Raw genomic sequence first — 19,908 nt, forward strand, 5'->3', positions numbered from 1 at the left:
GACTGAATTTTTATACATCTTTCTTACTTTGTTGTACTAATCCAAAAGTGTGCATGTAAGGTAAGGTGTGTGTACAAGGTGCCTCTGCCCTCTGGTATATACAAAGCTTATTGCAATGAATGGGAAACCAGCAGTTCTGCTTGGTGGCTTGCTTGGAAGTTCAAAGTATCAGATTTGGAGAATTTTCTACTAGAGAATCTTAAAAAATGTTTAATCGTAAAGAATTAGAGTTCTCCAGAGAAAGAAATGCTAAATTAACTCCATCTCTTCATGACCTTTAGCTCTATGTCTGATCTGAAGAGTGAGGTTTGTAAGATATCCTTAATTGGTATATAGGTATTTCACATAGTGTGGACTTGATCCACATTACCTGAAATTTAGTTGTAAGAATTGATCAAATAATTATTGTGAATACTTTGCATGTTTATATAAGATTGTTCTTATATTAGTCCTCTCCTTTTTGTCATAGAAACAATTGAATATTGGACAATAAATTATTGTCTTTGATTACTGAACAGAATGTGATAACCAAGGAATATGTAAGATTAACCATCACTTTTTTTCTCTTAGATTCAGAATCTGATAATTCAGATAACAACACAATCTTTGTGCAAGGACTTGGGGAGGGTGTGTCTACAGATCAAGTTGGGGAGTTCTTTAAACAAATAGGAATTATCAAGGTGAGTAAAAATATATGTTGAAAATCTCATAATGTTCTGATTACAATACATAGACTGTGTAGTAAGCCTATATACTTCAATAAGCCTTGTCTCTTAAAATTTTATGATGCACGTGCTCATTTATGTCTGTAGACTTTTGCTAAATTTGTTGAATATATGAAGATTTTATTTCTTGCTTGTGTTTACCTTTCCACAGTCTACCTGTGCTTTAGCTTCCATCCTAGGACTCTAAAATTAGTCTCTGCTTAGTTCTTATAACTGTGAGAAATAAAGGAGTTGCCGAAAACGTTTTATAGACTGAAGTACATGCAAACTCAAGTTGTTATAGCTCTTGGGAGGGGTTATTTCATGTTTATGCTGGAGATAATACGTTATCTTGTAATTACTCATTGTTCACTAAAGCGTCTTGTGCACTATTAACTTCATGCATGTGTTTTTCATCTCTTCAACTAGAAAGCAGCCTTAGTAGTATTTAGATAGTAGCAGTTTCTTGAAATCAGTTTACATCTGCCCTTGTTTTGGTGGTTTTGGTGTCTATGGAATTACCCACCTTTTTTTTTTTTTTTTTTTTTTTGAGACGGAATCTCACTCTTCCACCAGGCTGAAGTGCAATGGTGCGATCTTGGCTCACTGCAACCTCCACCTCCCAGATTCAAATGATTCTCCTGCCTCAGCCTCTCAAGTAGCTGGGACTACAGGCGTGTGCCACCATGCCCAGCTAATTTTTGTATTTTTAGTGGAAATGGGGTTTCACTATTGCCAGGATGGTCTTGATTTCTTGACCTCAAGTGATCTGCCCGCTTTGGCCTCCCAAAGTCCTGGGATTACAGGCATGAGCCACTGTACCTGGCCTACTCACTTTTTTCTTTCTGTGGGAGTTATAATTTGTTAAGGAATTAATTACACACATAATACGTAATTTTGTTGTTGCTGTCTTGAGACACAGGGTCTTGCTCTATTGCACCCAGGCTGGAGTACAGTGGCATGATCATGGATCACTGCAGCCTCAATCTCCTGGGCTCAAGTGATCCTCCCACCTCAGCCTCCTGAGTAGTTGGAACCACTAGTGCATGTCCTCATGCCCAGCTAATTAAAAAAGTTTTTTTTATAGAGATGGAGTCTCCCTGTTATTGCCCAGTCTGGTCTTGAGCTCCTGGACTCAAGTGATCCTCCCACCTCAGCCTCCCACCGAGTGCTAGGATTACAGGCGTGAGCCACCATGCCTGGCCTAAATTCACAGAGTTTTGAAAAAGTAAAAATTCTCCCTTGTCTTATCCCAGCCAAATCCCAGTGTAGTGTTTTAGAAGTTAACGTATTTACGGCTGGGCATGGTGGCTCACGCCTGTAATCCCAGCACTTTGGGAGGCCGAGGCGGGCGGATCACGAGGTCAGGAGATCGAGACCATCCTGGCTAACATGGTGAAACCCCGTCTCTACTAAAAATACAAAAAATTGGCCAGGTGTGGTGGCATGCACCTGTAGTCCCAGCTACTCGGGAGGCTGAGGCAGGAGAAGAACCCGGGAGGCGGAGGTTGCAGTGAGCTGAGATTGCACCACTGCACTCCAGCCTGGGCCACAGAGTGAGACTCTGTCTCAAAAAAAAAGTTACATATTTACATGAAGCATTATCTACATTTAATTTCTGTGGATTTAAAGAAATTATAAACTGGGTATGGTGGCTGATTCCTATAATCACAGCACTTAATCACAGCACTGTGGGAGGCTGAGGCAGGAAGGTCACTTGAGGCCAAGGGTTTGAGACCAGCCTGAGCAATATAGCAAGACCCCATCTCTACAACAACAAAAAAGCTGGACGTGGTGGCACTCGCTTGTAGTCCCAGCTACTCGGGAGGCTGAGGTGGGAGGATCTCTTGAGTCCAGGAATTTGAGGCTACAGTGAGTATGATGGTGCCACTGCATTCCAACCTGGGTGACAGTAAAATCCTGTCTCAATTTAAAAAAAAAAAAAAAAAAAAAGCAATTATACATAGATAAAACAGTATACTATATCATTTTTATAGCTTGGTTTTCACTTAGTGTAGCTTGGAGAGTTAATGCTTGTCCAAACCTACAGGTAACTTTATATTAGGTGCACCGTATTTTATAGTATGAATGTGTGAATGCCTTGCAAAAAATAAATCTTTGATTATCTAAATGATACATGATTACTTATTTTAAAAATGCTAACACCAAGTGTTTTTGTTTTTCCTCAGACAAATAAGAAGACTGGAAAACCAATGATAAATCTTTATACAGACAAGGACACAGGAAAGCCAAAGGGGGAGGCAACAGTGTCATTTGATGACCCTCCTTCAGCTAAGGCAGCCATTGACTGGTTTGATGGTATGCCTCATTCATACAGTTTTCAGCATGAAGTCTGGATAAATGTTTTCTAGTCTGGAAGTCAGAATATGCTCTGGGTGACAGTGGTTATATTCATGTTTACTTTTACTAAAAATACAGGCCAGAATTTTTATGTACCTTTAGAAATGAGATGAGCTCTATCCTTGCTGGTCTAGCATATTTCCTTATATCATGCCTTGTGCATGAAGCTACCCTGATACAGATGTAGAGAGTTGGCCTGGTTGACTGTATGTTATTTTTTCTTTTTAAAAAAAATAAATTTAAGAGGTACAGATGGCATTTTGTTACATGGATATATTGCATAGTGCTAAAGGCTGGGGTTTTCCTGTATCTATCACTTGAATAATTTACATTTTACCCATTAAGTGATTTATCATCCCCTGACTTTATAGTTTGAAATTTAGGCCAGGTGGCATTGCTTATGCCTATAATCCCAGCGCTTTGGGAGGCTGAGGCAGGAGGATCAGTTGAGCTCAGAAGTTGGAGACCAGCCTGGACAATGTAGTGAGAGCTTGCCTCTACAAAAACAGAAAAAAAAATTTTTTTTTTTTTTTAAATAACCTGGACATGGTGGTGTGTACCTGTGGTCCCAGTTACTTAGGAGGCTGAGGTGGAAGGATCACTTGAGCCCAGGAAGTCGAGGCTGCAGTGAGCCATGATTGAGCCATTGCGTTCCAGCCTGGGCAACAGAGCGAGAACCTGTCTCAAAAAAAACAAAAAAACAATAAATAAAGTAAATTTTAGGCTGATTTCCCTTCAAATATAAAGTTAATACATACTTAGAAGAAATAGACTTTTTTTAATGGAAAGTAGAAGAAATGGGTAAAACATCTATAGCCCTCTACTCAAAAGTAGCCACTGATAATATTTCTTAATAGTTTTCCTTCTAGTGTTTTAAAATGTATCTTACATCATAATACTCCAAATAGAGTTTTGTCTTATGGTATTTTTCATTTAACATTTAAACATAGTCATTTCCCCATGTTACAAATTCATCATTTTTGTTGCACCCTAATTTAATAGTAACTAACACTTACTGCATGTTTACTGAGGTTTATGAGCTAAGCACAACTTTAAGAGCCTTACTCGCATTAACTCAATTTAATCTTCATAATAATCTTATGAGACATACATCCTGTTACTCCCATTTTACAGACAATGAAACTGATGCATAGAAAAGCGAAGTAATTTCCAAGATCACAGAGTAAGTGGCAGAGTCAGGATTGAAACTCAGGCATGCTGGATCTACTCTCTCCAAAGTACTTAACTATGCTGGATTGACAGACACTTGCAGTTCCTTTCAGTTACAAGATTATTGTACCTCTGTCTTCCAAAACATAGTTGTGTTATTTTACTTTTTTTTTTTTGAGACGGAGTCTCGCTCTGTTGCCCAGGCTAGAGTGCAGTGGCGCTATCTCGGTTCACTGCAAGCTCCGCCTCCTGAGTTCACGCCATTCTCCTGCCTCAGCCTGCCAAGTAGCTAGGACTACAGGCGCCTGCCACCATGCCTGGCTAATTTTTTGTATTTTTAGTAGAGACAGGGTGTCACCGTGTTAGCCAGGATGGTCTCCATCTCCTGACCTCGTGATCTGCCTGCCTCGCCTCCCAAAGTGCTGGAATTACAGGCATGAGCCACTGTGCCTGGCCAGCTGTTTTACTTCTTCAAAGGTGAGATTGTAGGCCGGCACGGTCGCTCATGCCTGTAATCCCAGCACTTTGGGAGGCTGAGGCAGGTGGATCACAAGGTCAGGAGTTCGAAATCAGCCTGGCCAACATGGTGAAACCCCGTCCCTACGAAAAATACAAAAATTAGCCGGGCGCAGTGGCGAGCGCCTGTAATCTCAGCTACTCAGGAGGCTGATACAGGAGAATTGCTTGAACCCGGGAGGTAGAGGTTGCAGTGAGCCAAGATCACACCACTGTACTCCAACCTGGGTGACACACAGCAAGACTCCATGAAAGAAAAAAAAAAAAAAGGCCGGGCGCGGTGGCTCAAGCCTGTAATCCCAGCACTTTGGGAGGCCGAGACAGGCGGATCACGAGGTCAGGAGATCGAGACCATCCTGGCTAACATGGTGAAACACCGTCTCTACTAAAGAATACAAAAAACTAGCCGGGCGAGGTGGCGGGCGCCTGTAATCCCAGCTACTCGGGAGGCTGAGGCAGGAGAATGGCATAAACCCGGGAGGCGGAGCTTGCAGTGAGCTGAGATCCGGCCACTGCATTCCAGCTTGGGTGACAGAGCCAGACTCCGTCTCAAAAAAACAAACAAACAAAAAATGAAATTATAATACCCTATCTGTTCCCATCTCTCTATTCTTTACTTTTTTAGACTAATTGTCAGGCTTCATCACCTTGCTGTTGAAGTCTAAGTCCATTCTTTCCTACTTTTCTGTTTTCATAAGAATGAGAGAAATGAATCATGAAGCTATTTCTTTTGTGTATGGTATATTCAGAAATTATAGTGACTTGTGCCCATAGGACGTATGAGCCTTTTAAACCTAACTCTATAGTTCAAATCTTGCCAATTCTTATTTACTACTATTTTTTTTCAAGTTACTAATTATTATGCTACTTTGGAAATGATCAGAAAATTTCAGATGGTACCAAGGGCATATGGTAAAATAGGAGTTTCTTTTTCACCTTTGAACCCTAGTGATCTTGTTTCCCCTAGTAAGCACAGTAGGCAATGCATATAAGCATATGTGTAGATAAATACATACATGTTATTGCACTTGCACATGTATTCATTCCCTTAAACTGGCTTTTTTTTTCCCATGTAAAACTATTAGATACAGATTTTTTTTTTTTTTTTTTTTTTGAGCCCATTGCCAAGACTAGAGTGCAGTGGCGTGATCATGGCTCACTGCTGTAGCCTTGACTTCCCGGGCTTAGGTGATCTGCTTCAGCCTCCAAAGTAGCTAGGACTTACCGGTGCCACCACACCCAGTTAATTTTTTTGTATGTTTTGTAGAAACGGGGTTTCACAGTGTTGCCCAGCTGGTCCCAAACTCCTGAGCCCAAGCTTTCCTTGGCCTCCCAAAGTGCCGTGATTGCAAGCGTGAGTCATCATGCCCGATTTTTTTTTTTTTTGAGAGAGAGTATCACTCTGTCTTCCAGGTTAGTATACAATGGTACGATGATAGCTCACTGCAGCCTTGAATTCCCAGGCTCAAGTAATCCTCATGCCTCAGCCTTCTGAGTAGCTAGGACTATAGGCACATGCCACCATGCCTACTAGCTCATTAAAAAAAAAATTTTTCAGAGAAAGGGTCTCGCTGTGTTCCTCAGGCTTGTCTCAAACTCTTGGCCTCAAGCGAGGCTCCTATCTCAGCTTCCAAAAGTGCTGAGATTGCAGATACAAGCCACTGCACCTGGCCTTTTTCTCCACCCCTGACACTGTCTCCTTCCCCAGGCTGGTCTCGTGCTCCTGGACTCAGTTGATCTCCCACCTCAGCCTCCTGAGTAGCTGGAAGCTGGTACTGCAGACACACACCACTCCACCTTGCTTTTTTTTCTTTTTTTTCTTTTTTTTAAGCTTGGTAAGAAGTGACTATCTCCCAGTGACAGATGTGCTCTTTTCAGTAGATAATGACATTTTTACCACTGTTAGCGTGACTCTTTGGAATACCAGTGTATTTTAATTTCTGTGAGGACATGTCAGTTACTCCTCCGAAACCAAAAATTTCCAAGACTTTTATATTTTTGTTGATAGGTGAAGATATAGAGTAGCATTGCTTCAAAGCCGATTTCTTTTTTCTTAGGAAAAGAATTCCATGGCAACATCATTAAAGTGTCCTTTGCCACTAGAAGACCTGAATTCATGAGAGGAGGTGGAAGTGGAGGTGGGCGGCGAGGTAAGATCCTTGCTGCGCACAGTCCTGGATACTATCCAAGGGTTTAAATTTGAGTTCATATTCTGTTTCTATTTGTGTGAACTTGGTACTGCTTTTTCTCTCACTAGGTCTTTTTCCCTGTGTCTTAAAATGAGTTCGGGTACTGAATAGATTAGGTAAATGAGATATTGTAATAGCTAAGAAAGTAGTGGGAAATGGTTGTAGATATCCCTTTGGAAAGGTGTATCGTAGTTTGCTGTTCACTTGGAAATCAGGAGGCAATTTTTTTTTGTTTTTTGTGTTTTTTTGAGATGGTGTCTTGCTCTGCTCAGGCTGGAGTGCAGTGGCGTGATCTCGGCTCACCATAACCTCCGCCTCCTGGGTTCAAGCAATTCTCCTGCCTCAGCCTCTCAAGTAGCTGGGACTACAGGCGTGCACCACCATGTCAAGCTAATTTTTGTATTTTTAGTAGAGACGAGGTTTCACTGTGTTGGCCACGCTGGTCTCAAACTCCTGACCTCGTAATCCACCCACCTTGGCCTTCCAAAGTGCTGGGATTACAGGCGTGAGCCACCGTGCCTGGCCGACTTATCTGACCAGTTTTTAAGCTACCTGATACAGTTATTGCCAGCTTTTTTAAAAAATTTTTTTCTTTTAATTTTTTTTTTTGAGACGGAATTTCGCTCTTGTTGCCCAGGCTGGAGTACAATGGCGCGTTCTCGGCTCACCACAACCTCTCTCTCTGGGTTCAAGTGATTGTCCTGCCTCAGCCTCCTGAGTAGCTGGGATTACAGGCGTGTGCCACCACACCCGGCTAATTTTGTATTTTTAGTAGAGATGGGGTTTCTCCATGTTGGTCAGGCTGCTCTCGAACTCCTCACCTGAGATGATCCGCCCACCTTGGCCTCCCAAAGTGCTGGGATTACAGGTGTGAGCTACCGTGCTCGGCCCAGCTTCTTTATTTCTATTAGATTCATATACTTGTCTTTTTTCTTTTTTTGTTTTGTGGGTGAATGTTACTGTGACCTTTACATTCATACTCTCACATTTGGAGTTTGTCTTTTCACCTAATCTTCATCATGGAGATTCTCTAAGTAGTGTGTAGGTTAGGCATCCTAAGTTTGAAAATCTGAAATTGGAAATGCTCTGGAATCCGAAACTTTGAGCACCGACATAATGCTCAAAGGAAATGGTCATTGAAGCATTTCAGGTTTTGGGTTTTTGGATTTGGGCTGCTCAGCTTGCAAGTAGAAGGCAAATATTTCAAAATCTGAAAAACCCAAAATCAGGGACAGTTTTGGTCCCAAGTATTTGGGGGAAGGGATACTCAACCTGTATTATAGAAAATGGACTTTGAAGTTTTCTAGTGCATTATTTGCACTGTCTTGTGTGCCTAGGGTCTGTTTTCAAGGTCCTCTGTTTACTAAGTACAAGACCCAAATCAAAGAATTACGAAGTCCTGCTATAAGGGGTTAATTTGCAGAGTGCTGCCTAAGTATTGATGGGTACCTACTCTTACGTTATCTGATGCTTTTCTTCTGTTTTGTTAATGTCTGCTGCTGATTTTTCTCCCCTGGCCCCATCCCCGTAGGCCGTGGAGGATATAGAGGTCGTGGAGGCTTTCAAGGGAGAGGTGGAGACCCCAAAAGTGGGGATTGGGTTTGCCCTAATCCGTAAGTATCTTGTTTACTTTGGTGAGAGTAGGGGTTGGAATTGGGGCTGGAGGGTACAGAAAGGGGTTCTGAGTCCATTAGAAACTATCTAGGAGCATTATATTTTCCTCCTTTCTTTAGGTCATGCGGAAATATGAACTTTGCTCGAAGGAATTCCTGCAATCAGTGCAATGAGCCTAGACCAGAGGACTCTCGTCCCTCAGGAGGAGGTGGGTCAGCCTTTTAATGGCATCTGCATCGTGCTTATCTTCTGACTAGCATTTAGGGGGCTTTACGTTGTTTCTGCTGGCCTCATTGTTTGCATTTCTACCTTGCAGATTTCCGGGGGAGAGGCTACGGTGGAGAGAGGGGCTACAGAGGTCGTGGGGGCAGAGGTGGAGACCGAGGCGGCTATGGTGGAGACAGAAGTGGGGGTGGCTATGGTGGAGACAGAAGCAGCGGTGGTGGCTACAGCGGAGATAGAAGTGGGGGCGGCTATGGTGGAGACAGAAGTGGGGGTGGCTATGGTGGGGACAGAGGCGGCGGTTATGGTGGGGACAGAGGAGGCGGCTATGGAGGAGACCGAGGAGGTGGCTATGGAGGAGATCGAGGTGGCTATGGAGGAGACCGAGGAGGAGGCTATGGCGGAGACCGAGGCGGCTATGGAGGAGATCGAGGAGGTTACGGAGGAGATCGAGGAGGTTATGGAGGAGATCGAGGAGGCTATGGAGGAGACAGAAGCCGGGGGGGCTATGGAGGAGACCGTGGTGGTGGCAGTGGCTACGGTGGAGACCGAAGTGGAGGCTATGGAGGAGACAGAAGTGGTGGCGGCTATGGAGGAGACCGAGGTGGGGGCTACGGAGGAGACCGAGGTGGCTATGGAGGCAAAATGGGAGGAAGGTGAGTATTAGAATGCGTTTATTAACCTTTTTACCTCACTACACCTAGATTGGGGGGTTTGAACCATATTTTCTTTTTACCAATTTTTTGGAACTTGAATTTCCCATTGGCAGTTCTCTTAGGATGGAGAAGATGATTTAGTTTCCTGCTTAGCAATTTCTAAAATTTTGTTTTGGAACTTTTTATTTTTTAACTTTAATTTTTATTTTTTAGAGACAATAAAAATTAAATTTAGTGACAGAGACAGGGTCTTGCTCTGTCATCCAGGCTAGAGTGCAGTGGTATGATCATAGCTCATTGTAACCTCAAACTCTTAGACTCAGGCAATGCTCCTGCCTCTGTCTCCCAAGTAGCTGGGACTGTAGGTGTGTGCCACCACACCTGGCCAATTTTTTAAAATTTTCTGTAGAGACAGGGTCTCACTATGTTGCCCAGGCTGGTCTCAAACTCCTGGCCTCATTTCTCCTGTCTTGGCCTCTCAAAGTGTTTGGATTACAGGTATGAGCCACAGCACCTGCTGGAAATTCTTTATTATTATTATTATTATTTTTTGAGTCTCACTCTGTCGCCCAGGCTGGAGTGCAGTGGTGCGATCTTGGGTCACTGAAAGCCCCGCCTCCTGGGTTCATGCCATTCTCCTGCCTCAGCCTCCCGAGTAGCTGGGACTATAGGCGCCCACCACCACGCCCGGCTAATTTTTTGTATTTTTAGAATAGAGCCAGGGTTTCACTGTGTTAGCCAGGATGGTCTCTATCTCCTGACCTCGTGATCCGCCTGCCTCGGCCTCCCAAAGTGCTGGGATTACAGGCGTGAGCCACCGAGCCCTGCCACCTGCTGGAAATTCTTACTCATAAATCTTTATTTGTTTGGATGTATCTGTGTGTGTATTTTTTTTTTCTCATAAAGATAATTGAGATAGGAAGATAATAACTTGAAACTATATGTAAATCAGGAGTTCCTAAGTGAAGGAACATACCTTTCATAGGGTGGTTCTTTTTCAAATCATATATACTACCCTGCAGTTATTTTTCTGGAGATTCTGGTAATAACTTTTCCAGATGAAAACCACTGATGGGAATGCCTTATGCACATGAATGGTGTAGCGGCAGAAGAAGTTGAAGACCAATGATAGAAAGTAACTTCAATTATTATACTAAGGACCTCTATGCCAGCGGCAGTATAAGGCAGTGAGAATTTATATGGTTAAGAGTGTGAAGTTGGGAAACAGACTGTCTGAATTTAAATCCTAACTCTACCACTTATTAAGCTGTGTGATCTTAGGAAAGTTACTTAATCCTTTGGAGTGTTGGAGTGTCAGTACTCTTTTTTTTTTTGAAATGGAGTCTCGCTCTGTCGCCCAGGCTGGAGTGCAGTGGCACGAACTCGGCTCACTGCAAGCTTCGCCTCCCGGGTTCACACCATTCTCCTGCCTCAGCCTCCCAAGTAGCTGGGACTACAGGCGCCCGCCACCACGCCTGGCTAATATTTTGTATTTTTAGTAGAGACGAGGTTTCACTGTGTTAGCCAGGATGGTCTTGATCTCCTGACCTCGTGATCCGCCTGCCTTGGCCTCCCAAAGTGCTGGGATTACTGGGTGAGTGAGCCACCGCACCCAGCCTGGAGTGTCAGTACTCTTATCTGTAAAATGGGGCTAATAAAACATCCTTTTCAGATTTGTATTAGATTACGTTGTACTAGTTGCTGGCCCATAGTAAGCACTATATAATTTTTAGCTATTATGAGTAACCTAATTACCATCTATTGAACACTTCTTTGTGTGTGGCCAATACTGTAAAGTGTTCTTATAGTCTTTAGTTCTAGTCCTTCTGTCATCCCTATGAAGTACGTATACTTCCCATTTTACAGAGTCAGAGTCATTTAGTGTAACTTTTCCAAGGTCACATAGTAAGTGGCAGATCCAGAATTCATACATGTAAGTGCTTGCTTATTCCACTATGCCACTCTCCTATTTAGAGTGCTGGAACTAGGACAGTTTCTGATCTCCTGAAATATTGGTGGTTTGGAGTTTTTATTCTAGGTGGAAAATTTTTAGGAGTGAAGCAAAGCTTCTTCTAGGAATTTTGTGAATCTTAAAGCTGATAAATTAGACATTTAAGTATCTTCTAGGAGTATAGAAATAAATGAGGCATGGTGTCATTCTTTAGAAATTGTCTAGCTGATGCCAATCACTAGCACCCTGAAGTAGTGTCTGATGCTCCCCCTTGGTAGAAAATTAGAATTTAGTCCGGCTCTTTATTTTTCATTCCTAGAAACGACTACAGAAATGATCAGCGCAACCGACCATACTGATGACTGTTTTGAATGTTCCTTTGTCTCTGACATGATCCATAGTGAAATTGCCAGAGTTTTGCCTGCTGCTTTCCTCGTGGCCTCTTCTTGGGTAGTGAAATTAAGTGACATTTGGATTTTTATTTGGGTGGGAGGGCTGGGACAGTTTTTCTTTTAGAAATGTCTGTTGAGAGTTCCCCCTTTAGTTTCCAACCTTCTCCCCAACCCTTGGAGCTAAATGCGTTGTAAAATATTGCCAAAATGAAAAGTGTTTTGTAATACTGCAATAAAGGCTGCTTGTTTTTGTGGACTTTTGTACATATTAGTGCATTGTTCTGTCACACACAGGACTCAGTTACATTAGACTCTAATCCTAAAGAATTAGGAAATGAATTATGTACTTCAGTAAATTAAAATGTTACTTTCAACAATATTTATTGAGCTCCTACTGTGTTTAGTGGTTCCCAGGAATGACTACAAGTCAGAATCACCTGAAGAGTTTGTTAAAATTAGATTCCTAGATTGTTAAATTTAGATTCCTAGATTCCCAGCCCCCTAGGTCTGCTGGATCAGAACTCAGTGAGGTATGGGGAGTTAGGGCTGGAAATACTTATTTATATCAAGCTTACCAGGTGATTTTGATACAGTTGTTTAGTATCAGTTGACAATCATTTATTTAGAGGAGTGTACTAGATGCTGGGAATATGAAGTTCCAAGGAAGAGAAAGGATTTACAAGCCAGGGTTAAGATGGCAACATATGTTATGTTATTTGCTGTTTATTAGAGAACTATTTATTCTACTCTTTTTTTTTTCTTTTTGAGACAGAGTCTAGCTCTGTCGCCCAGGCTGGAGTGCAGTGGCGCGATCCCTGCTCACTGCAAGCTCCGCCGCCCAGTTTCCGGCCATTCTTCTGCCTCAGCCTCCCGAATAGCTGGGACTACAGGCGCTTGCCACCACACCTGGCTAATTTTTTGTATTAGTAGAGACGGGGTTTCACCCTGTTAGGATGGTCTCGATCTCCTGACCTCGTGATCCGCCCTCCTTGGCCTCCCAAAGTGCTGGGATTATAGGCATGAGCCACCGCGCCCGGCCTATTCTACTCTTAACTGTGGGTAAGGCACTGGATCAGATTCTAGATACGTTGCTGGCCAAGTAAACGGAAAACATAGTCGATAAGTGCACCAGTAAAAAGTACAAGGTGCTTAGAGGGCCAATTTGAAGGACACTAAATTTAGTCACATGGGAGTAGGGAAAGGCGAATGTGGAGGGAAGACGAGTTCACTAAGTACAGAGACTGAGAAAATAGTGTTCACTAAGTACAGAGGTGAGAAAATAGTGTTCCCAGAAGGAAATGACATGAATAAATCAGGAGTTAAGACAAAGAGTGGGGAGCAGGATCTGCACTTGAGAATTGTATTTCTTTGTGACTGAAGGGAAGAGTTCAAGGGTGGTCATGCAAAAGAAAAGACTGGAGAGGTAAACAAGCTCTATGACAAGGTCCTTGCATTTCACTTTTTATCTCCCTCCAAATAGGGAGTCATTAAAAGATGGCAAATCGGTGTGGCATGATCTGAGTGGCATCAGATGGATGATGATTATGACTGCCTTGTGGGAAGGCTGGACTGGAGACAGCCAGGTGAGGGATTATATTGGCCTGAGGCTCAGAAAGTGACTAGAAGAAAGGAGATAACTAGATTTGAAAAATCAAGAGGGAAATTTGACAGGATTTAGTTGAATGTCAGAAATAGTGGAGAAGGAAGAGTCTGGTTTCTGGCCTGCGTGATTGGGTAGATACGTTGTTCATTGGGAAAGGAACAGCTTTGCAGGCAAGATGGGAATTAATTCCATCTTGAATATGTTGAGTTCGGAGTACTCATGAAACTTCTAGATAGAGACATCCTCCAATTCTGCAACTCAGAAAGTAGCATTTAATATCATGCCTTACTGAATTACATGTCTACCTTCTCAACTCGACCTCTACATGTTGGAAGTTTCTCGGGGCTTTTTCTAAGCCCCTTTCTAATCACTTTTATCCTGGGCAAGCTTATCCAGGATATGGCTTTACCATCTAATATGGTGATAACTACCAAATTTACGTCTCCAGTCCTGACCTCTCCCCTCCCAGTTGCCTACTTGACCCTTGCACTTGGATGTAAAATAATTGTATTAAAAACATGTGGACTGAATAGAACTTTTCAGCTTCCCTTCCAAATGTTTCTTCCTAGTGTTCCTAACCCACTCCAAAACAAATCTGTGAATGAGGCCTGGGCATTTTTTATTGTTTTGAAACAGTCTTGCACTATCACCTGGGCTGGAGTGCAGTGGCACAACCTTGGCTCACTGCAACCTCCGCCTCCTGGGTTCAAGCGATTCGCCTGCCTCAGCCTCAGCCTCCCGAGTAACTGGGATTACAGGCATCTACCACCACGCCCAGCTAATTTTTTGTATTTTTAGAAGCGGGTTCACTACGTTGGCCAAGCTGGTCTCGAACTCCTGACCTCGTGTTCCGCCCGCCTCGGCCTCCCAAAGTGCTGGGATTACAAGTATGAGCCACCGTGCCTTGAGGCCTGGGCATATTTTAAAAGAGCCCCAGGTGATTCTAGTTTTCGGGGACAGTATATGGAAAGAGAAGAGCCTAGGAGGAAACTTGGAGAAATACTGACATTTAATAGATGAGCAGAAGAGGATCCTAAAACAGATTAGAATGGGAATGGCCAGTGAGGCGTGGTCAGTGGAACCCAAAGGAAGAATGAATTTTAGGAAAGGAGAAGCTAATAATACCAAGTACTTAAGCCAGGCTATGTCATGTAAAGGATAGAAGGCATTCATTACATTGATCAACATAGTTATACATTATTTTAGCCCAGGGTTTCTCAACCTTGATAATATTGATATTCTGGGTTGGAAAATGCCCTGTGGGATGCTGCCCTGTGCATTGTATGATGTTTAATAGCATTCCTGGCCTCTACCTACTGGATGCCTGTAGCAGCCCTTACCTCTCCATGCTGTGACAACCAAAAAATGGCTTCAGATGGCCACTAGGGGGCAGAATGGCCCCCTGTTGAGAACCACTGCCTTAGCAAAAGTAGTTTGGGTAGAGAATTGAATTCTGAACTCAAACTGCAGTGAGATAATAGAAATGTATAATAGAAAGTTAATAAAAATTGGAGAAATGGATACAGGACAAAGAATTTTGATTATGAAGGGTAGAGGCATGATGTGAGAGGAGGAGGTAGCTAGATGGGGATACTGGCTTGTGGAAGGTTATTTTTAAGATGGGTGAGAATTGAGCATATTTATACACTACATGGAAGGAAACTGAATAATTGATGTTCAAGTCCCTTGAAGGGATGGCGTCTAGAACGTCAGTGAAGGATTTGCCTTAGGAGAATGCCTCTTGCATTGCGGTTGGAGGTAAAAATAGGTGTGAATGCTGATAGTAGTAAAAACATGACTAACGTTAATTGGGAGCTTACTGTGTGCCAGGCACATAAGCAGTCTGTGTATTATCTCATTTAACTCAGCAATCCTTTGAAGCTAGGAGGTATCGGAAATAATTCACAGAAGAGGTAGATGGTGTAAATGATTTTGAATGCCGTTGGGAAGGGGCTTTTTTAGGGGGTACAGTAAGGAACAGAGGCACTGAGAGATTGAGCAACTTGCCCAGATCAAATCTTTAGTAAGTGGCAGAGCCAGGATTCTAACCTAGGCATCTGCCTTAGAGCCTGTGCTCTTATCTACTCTTGTGCTATAAACAAGGATAAACAAGCGTATAGCTGAGGTGTCAGGAGGAAGTTGAGGTAATTCCATCTGATGTCTTTTTGTTTTCCTGATGAGAAAGTATAATAGTCTGCAGAGTTTGGGGAAGTAATACAATAGAAAGTTTGTTTTTGTTTTTGTTTTTGTTTTGAGATGGAGTCTCTCTCTGTCGCCCAGACTGGAGTGCAGTGGCACCATCTCAGCTCACTGTAAGCTCCGCCTCCCGGGTTCACTCCATTCTCCTGCCTCAACCCCAGAGAAGCTGGGACTACAGGCGCCCGTCACCATGCCTGACTAATTTTTTGTATTTTTAATAGAGACAGGGTTTCACCGTGTTAGCCAGGATGGTCTCGATCTCCTGATCTCGTGATCCACCCACCTCGGCCCCCTAAAATTCTGGGATTAAAGGCGTGAGCCACCACACCCAGCCGAAAGTTTAAGAGATTGCAGGATATGTGAGGTTAGAAGGGAAGGCTTGACATATAACCACTGTGGGGATCAGGAAAGTGTGTGCCTAGGAACCCATACATCTGCCAGGTGACAATAAGGGCTCAGTTAAAGTAGGAGGCAAGTAGGCCAGGCGCGGTGGCTCATGCCTGTAATCCCAGCACTTTAGGAGGCCAAGGCGGGCGGATCACGAGGTCAGGAGATCAAGACCATCCTGGCTAACACGGTGAAACCCTGTCTCTACTAAAAATACAAAAAATTAGCCGGGCATGGTGGCAGGTGCCTGTGGTTCCAGCTACTCAGGAGGCTGAGGCAGGAGAATGGCTGGAACCCGGGAAGCGGAGCTTGCAGTGAGCAGAGATCATGCTACTGCACTCCAGCCTGGGTGACAGAGCCAGACTCAGTCTCAAAAAAAAAAAAAAAAAAAAAAAAAAGGCAAGTATTTAGGGGTACCAGTCTGTATGGATATGTGATTTTTTTCAACAGCTTTGATAGCAACGTGGTTATAGGAGCAGAGGCAGTTTGATTTAGAGTAGGGGTTTTTCTCATCAGAGATGATCAGAGATGAAAACAGTGAGGGTAGTGATTAATGAATGGGATCCAGGTTGAGTAAGAAAAAAAGAGGGAGTAATAGGGAGGATGGCTGGAAGTCAGGACTTTAGTGTTGATGATGAGATTCAAAGAACTTGTGTGGATAATAAGAACGGCACGGATTGAAGGTTGGGTCAGAAAGTGAGATGTGAACATTTTAGAGATAGAGCAATTCCTAGGATGACAAAGGTTAGGTGTGATGTTGGAGGTGGGTAGCTGAAGTGAATGGAAGGGAAATGTCTTTGTAATTGAGACGGACTGAGGGGCTGGAGTATTGAATGGTTGTCCAAAGGGATGCCATCAACGAGGTGACAAGATTAAGATTCAGGCAATGAATGAGAGGAAATGGAGAAATGGACCAGTGGTAATTGCTGGTTGGAGAGCAGGATCCTCAGAGAAACACTGATTTTCTTTTTCTTTTCTTTCTTTTTTTTTTTTAAGATGGAGTCTCGCTCTATTGTCCAGGCAGTGGCATGTTCTGGGCTCACTGCAACTTCTGCCTCCTGGGTTCAAGCAATTCTCCTGCTTCAGCCTCCCAAATAGCTGGGATTACAGGTGCCTGCCACTGCACCCAGCTAATTTTTGTATTTTTAGTAGAGATGGGGTTTGTTCTGTTGACCAGGCTGGTCTCAAACTCCTGACCTCAGGTGATCCACCTACCTCGGCCTTCCAAAGTGCTGGGATTACAGGCGTGTGCCACCACGCCCAGCAGATTTTTCTTTTTATTTTCTTTATTTTTTATTTATTTATTTATTTATTTTTTGAGACGGAGTCTCGCTCTGTCGCCCAGGCTGGAGTGCAGTGGTGCAATCTCGGCTCACTGCAAGCTCTGCCTCCTGGGTTCACACCATTCTCCTGCCTCAGCCTCCCGTGTAACTGGGACTACAGGTACCCGCCACCACACCTGGCTAATTTTTTGTATTTTTAGTCGAGACGGGGTTTCACCGTGTTAGCCAGGATGGTCTCGATCTCCTGACCTTGTGATCCGCCCATCTCGGCCTCCCAAAGTGCTGGGATTACAGGCGTGAGCCACTGCACCTGGCCTCTTTTTTATTTTTGAGACAGAGTCTTACTCTGTTGTCCAGGCTGAAGTGCAGTGGCACGATCTTGTCTCACTGCAACCTCCCCCTCCTGGGTTCAAATGATCCTCCTGCCTCAGCCTCCCAAGTAACTGGGATTACAAATGTGTTCCACCACATCTGGCTAATTTTTGTATTTTTAATAGAGACGGGGTTTCACCATGTTGGCCCGGCTGGTTTTGAACTCCTCACCTCAAGTGATCCGTCTGCCTCAGCCTCTCAGAGTGCTGGGATTACAGGCATGAGCCACTTCGCCTGGCTGAAACACTGATTTTTATATAAATGTGCAAAACAGTGGTGATATTGGGAGGGATTTAGGAGAATCAGCAACACCTGAGCGATTTCAGAAAGGGGCCCAGTCAATAGCCAGATTTCAGTTACAACCTGAAAGATAGATGAGAAGGTTTGAAGGAGAGTGGAGGGTGTGAATGCTTTTTGTTTGCCATCAGAAGAAGCATCCAGAGATCCATTAGAAAAGTTTGGGTTAGAAGAGAGAAAAGAGAGGGACTTATATTTTGAATAGTGTCTAAGGATCAGTCCCAGTATCTGAGACCAGTGGGTATCTTTGGACTATGAGAGAAGCCAGCTATTGCTTGGGTAAAGTAGACTTCTAAGAGTGATCTAGATAGCTTTGGTACCGGGAGGGCTCTAGTACATTGGTAGTGTACCAGATGGTGAGTGCTCTGTGAAAACCTTTATGCCCCTCACTGCCATCTTAAGTCTTCTTGTGGGAACTGGTGAAATTAGGATTGAGGTGCTACTAGGCAGATATTTGTATCTGGTTGAGTAATAAGACGTCCTCTGGAGATACCTAAAAATACGGAGGTGGAGTGGCTGGGGATCTGTGGGCAGGATTTTGCAGAAGTTGAATTTGAATTATGTAGTTAGTAAGGCCATGTCTTGTACTCACAGGCTTTTGAGGCACAGGGAAATTTGGGTTATGTTGCTCAGGGACCCAAAGCAGCAGAGTAGGCAAAAGAGGAACATCTTTCCTATTATTGGACTTTGATGTCACAATATTAGAGGGGTCCCCCAGGCAGTGCTGCATACACTCAAAATAGTGAAACCACTTTGGTTTTTACTTACAGCTTGCTCTCATGCAAAACATGAATCTAGAAGTGATGGGGTAGGTTAGGAGATAATTCTGAGTGACAAACTATACAGGTTTAGTATCCCTTATCCAAAATGCTTGGAAACAAAAATGTTTTGGATTTCAGATTTTTTTCCCCAGAGTTTGGAGTATTTACATTATACTTATAGGTTGAGTATCTCTAATCCCCAAATCCTAAATGCTGCAATGAGCATTTTCTTTGAGTGTCATGTTGGTACTCAAAAAGTTTCTAGTTGGAGCATTTTGGATTTTGGATTTTTGGATTAGGAATGCTCAGCCTGCACTGAATTCAGAATAACTGTTGGGACTACTGTAGAACCTGGGGTGTGGGGAAGTAGAAGGGAGCGTCTGTTTTACTTTGACTTTTCTATGCTTGAGGGGAAGAACTTGACCTCCCAGTAAATCAGTAGGATTCGGGGAAGAAGAGGAGGTGGCAGGAGACAGCCGTTTTTAACCTCTGATGGTCACAGGCTCACATGACAACATTAAAGAGGAAAGGAGAGAAAAGTTCATATTTGGTTGTTTACTATGTAATGACAGGCACTGTTAAGCTTTATGGTAATCCTCATGGGAGCTTTCTGAGGTAATAGGCATTATTCTTTTCATTTTATAGGTGAGGAAACAAAATCACAAAGGTTAAATATTAACCTTTAATAATAATAACTTGTTCAAAGTTAAAAGTGATGAACTGGCCAGGCGCAGTGGCTCACGCCTATAATTCCAGCACTTTGGGAGGTTGAGGTGGGCGGATCACGAGGTCAGAAGATCGAGACCATCCTGGCTAACACGGTGAAACCCCGTCTGTACTAAAAATACAAAAAATTAGCCAGGTGTGGTGGTGGGCACCTGTAGTCCCAGCTACTCTGGAGGCTGAGGCAGGAGAATGGCATGAACTCGGGAGGCGGAGCTTACAGTAAGCCGAGATTGCGCCACTGCACTCCAGCCTGGGCAACAGAGCGAGACTCCGTCTCAAAAAAAAAAAAAAAAAAAAAAAAGTGATTAACCTTAGGATTAGATATCAGATTTGTCTGACTCCAAAGTCTGGGCCCTTCCTTCTTGATAGGGGTTGTAGCTTGTTGGGATTGGTGTGGTAGGTCCTGTTAGCGAAGGGAAACTAAAGCTTCTTCCACAGAAATAGGGGAGAAATTAAGGCAGTGTTAGAGAATAAAAAGGGTCTTTCAAAGGGAATGACCTAGAGA

General features: G+C 43.4%; 1 protein-coding gene across 3 annotated transcripts in view; it reads left to right on the forward strand.

Annotated features, from left to right (window-relative positions):
• Window positions 1-12,039, forward strand: part of TAF15 (TATA-box binding protein associated factor 15) — a 38,191-nt gene extending 26,152 nt beyond the window's left edge. For 2 of the 3 annotated variants that reach the window (XM_009190140.3, XM_003912636.4), the window contains exons 10-16: window positions 571-680; window positions 2,894-3,023; window positions 6,809-6,901; window positions 8,472-8,553; window positions 8,674-8,762; window positions 8,871-9,432; window positions 11,703-12,031. In XM_009190140.3, the coding sequence (XP_009188404.1) occupies window positions 571-680; window positions 2,894-3,023; window positions 6,809-6,901; window positions 8,472-8,553; window positions 8,674-8,762; window positions 8,871-9,432; window positions 11,703-11,742 (1,106 nt within the window). In that variant the 3' untranslated portion in view covers window positions 11,743-12,031. Of the gene's footprint in view, window positions 1-570; window positions 681-2,893; window positions 3,024-6,808; window positions 6,902-8,471; window positions 8,554-8,673; window positions 8,763-8,870; window positions 9,433-11,702 lie in introns of all 3 variants that reach the window. The other variant, XM_009190141.4, reaches the window with a different exon arrangement.
• The last annotated feature ends 7,869 nt before the right edge of the window (window positions 12,040-19,908 follow it).

The sequence above is a fragment of the Papio anubis genome, chromosome 17 (genome assembly GCF_008728515.1).
Source record: "Papio anubis isolate 15944 chromosome 17, Panubis1.0, whole genome shotgun sequence".
Classification (NCBI taxonomy): Eukaryota; Metazoa; Chordata; class Mammalia; order Primates; family Cercopithecidae; genus Papio; species Papio anubis.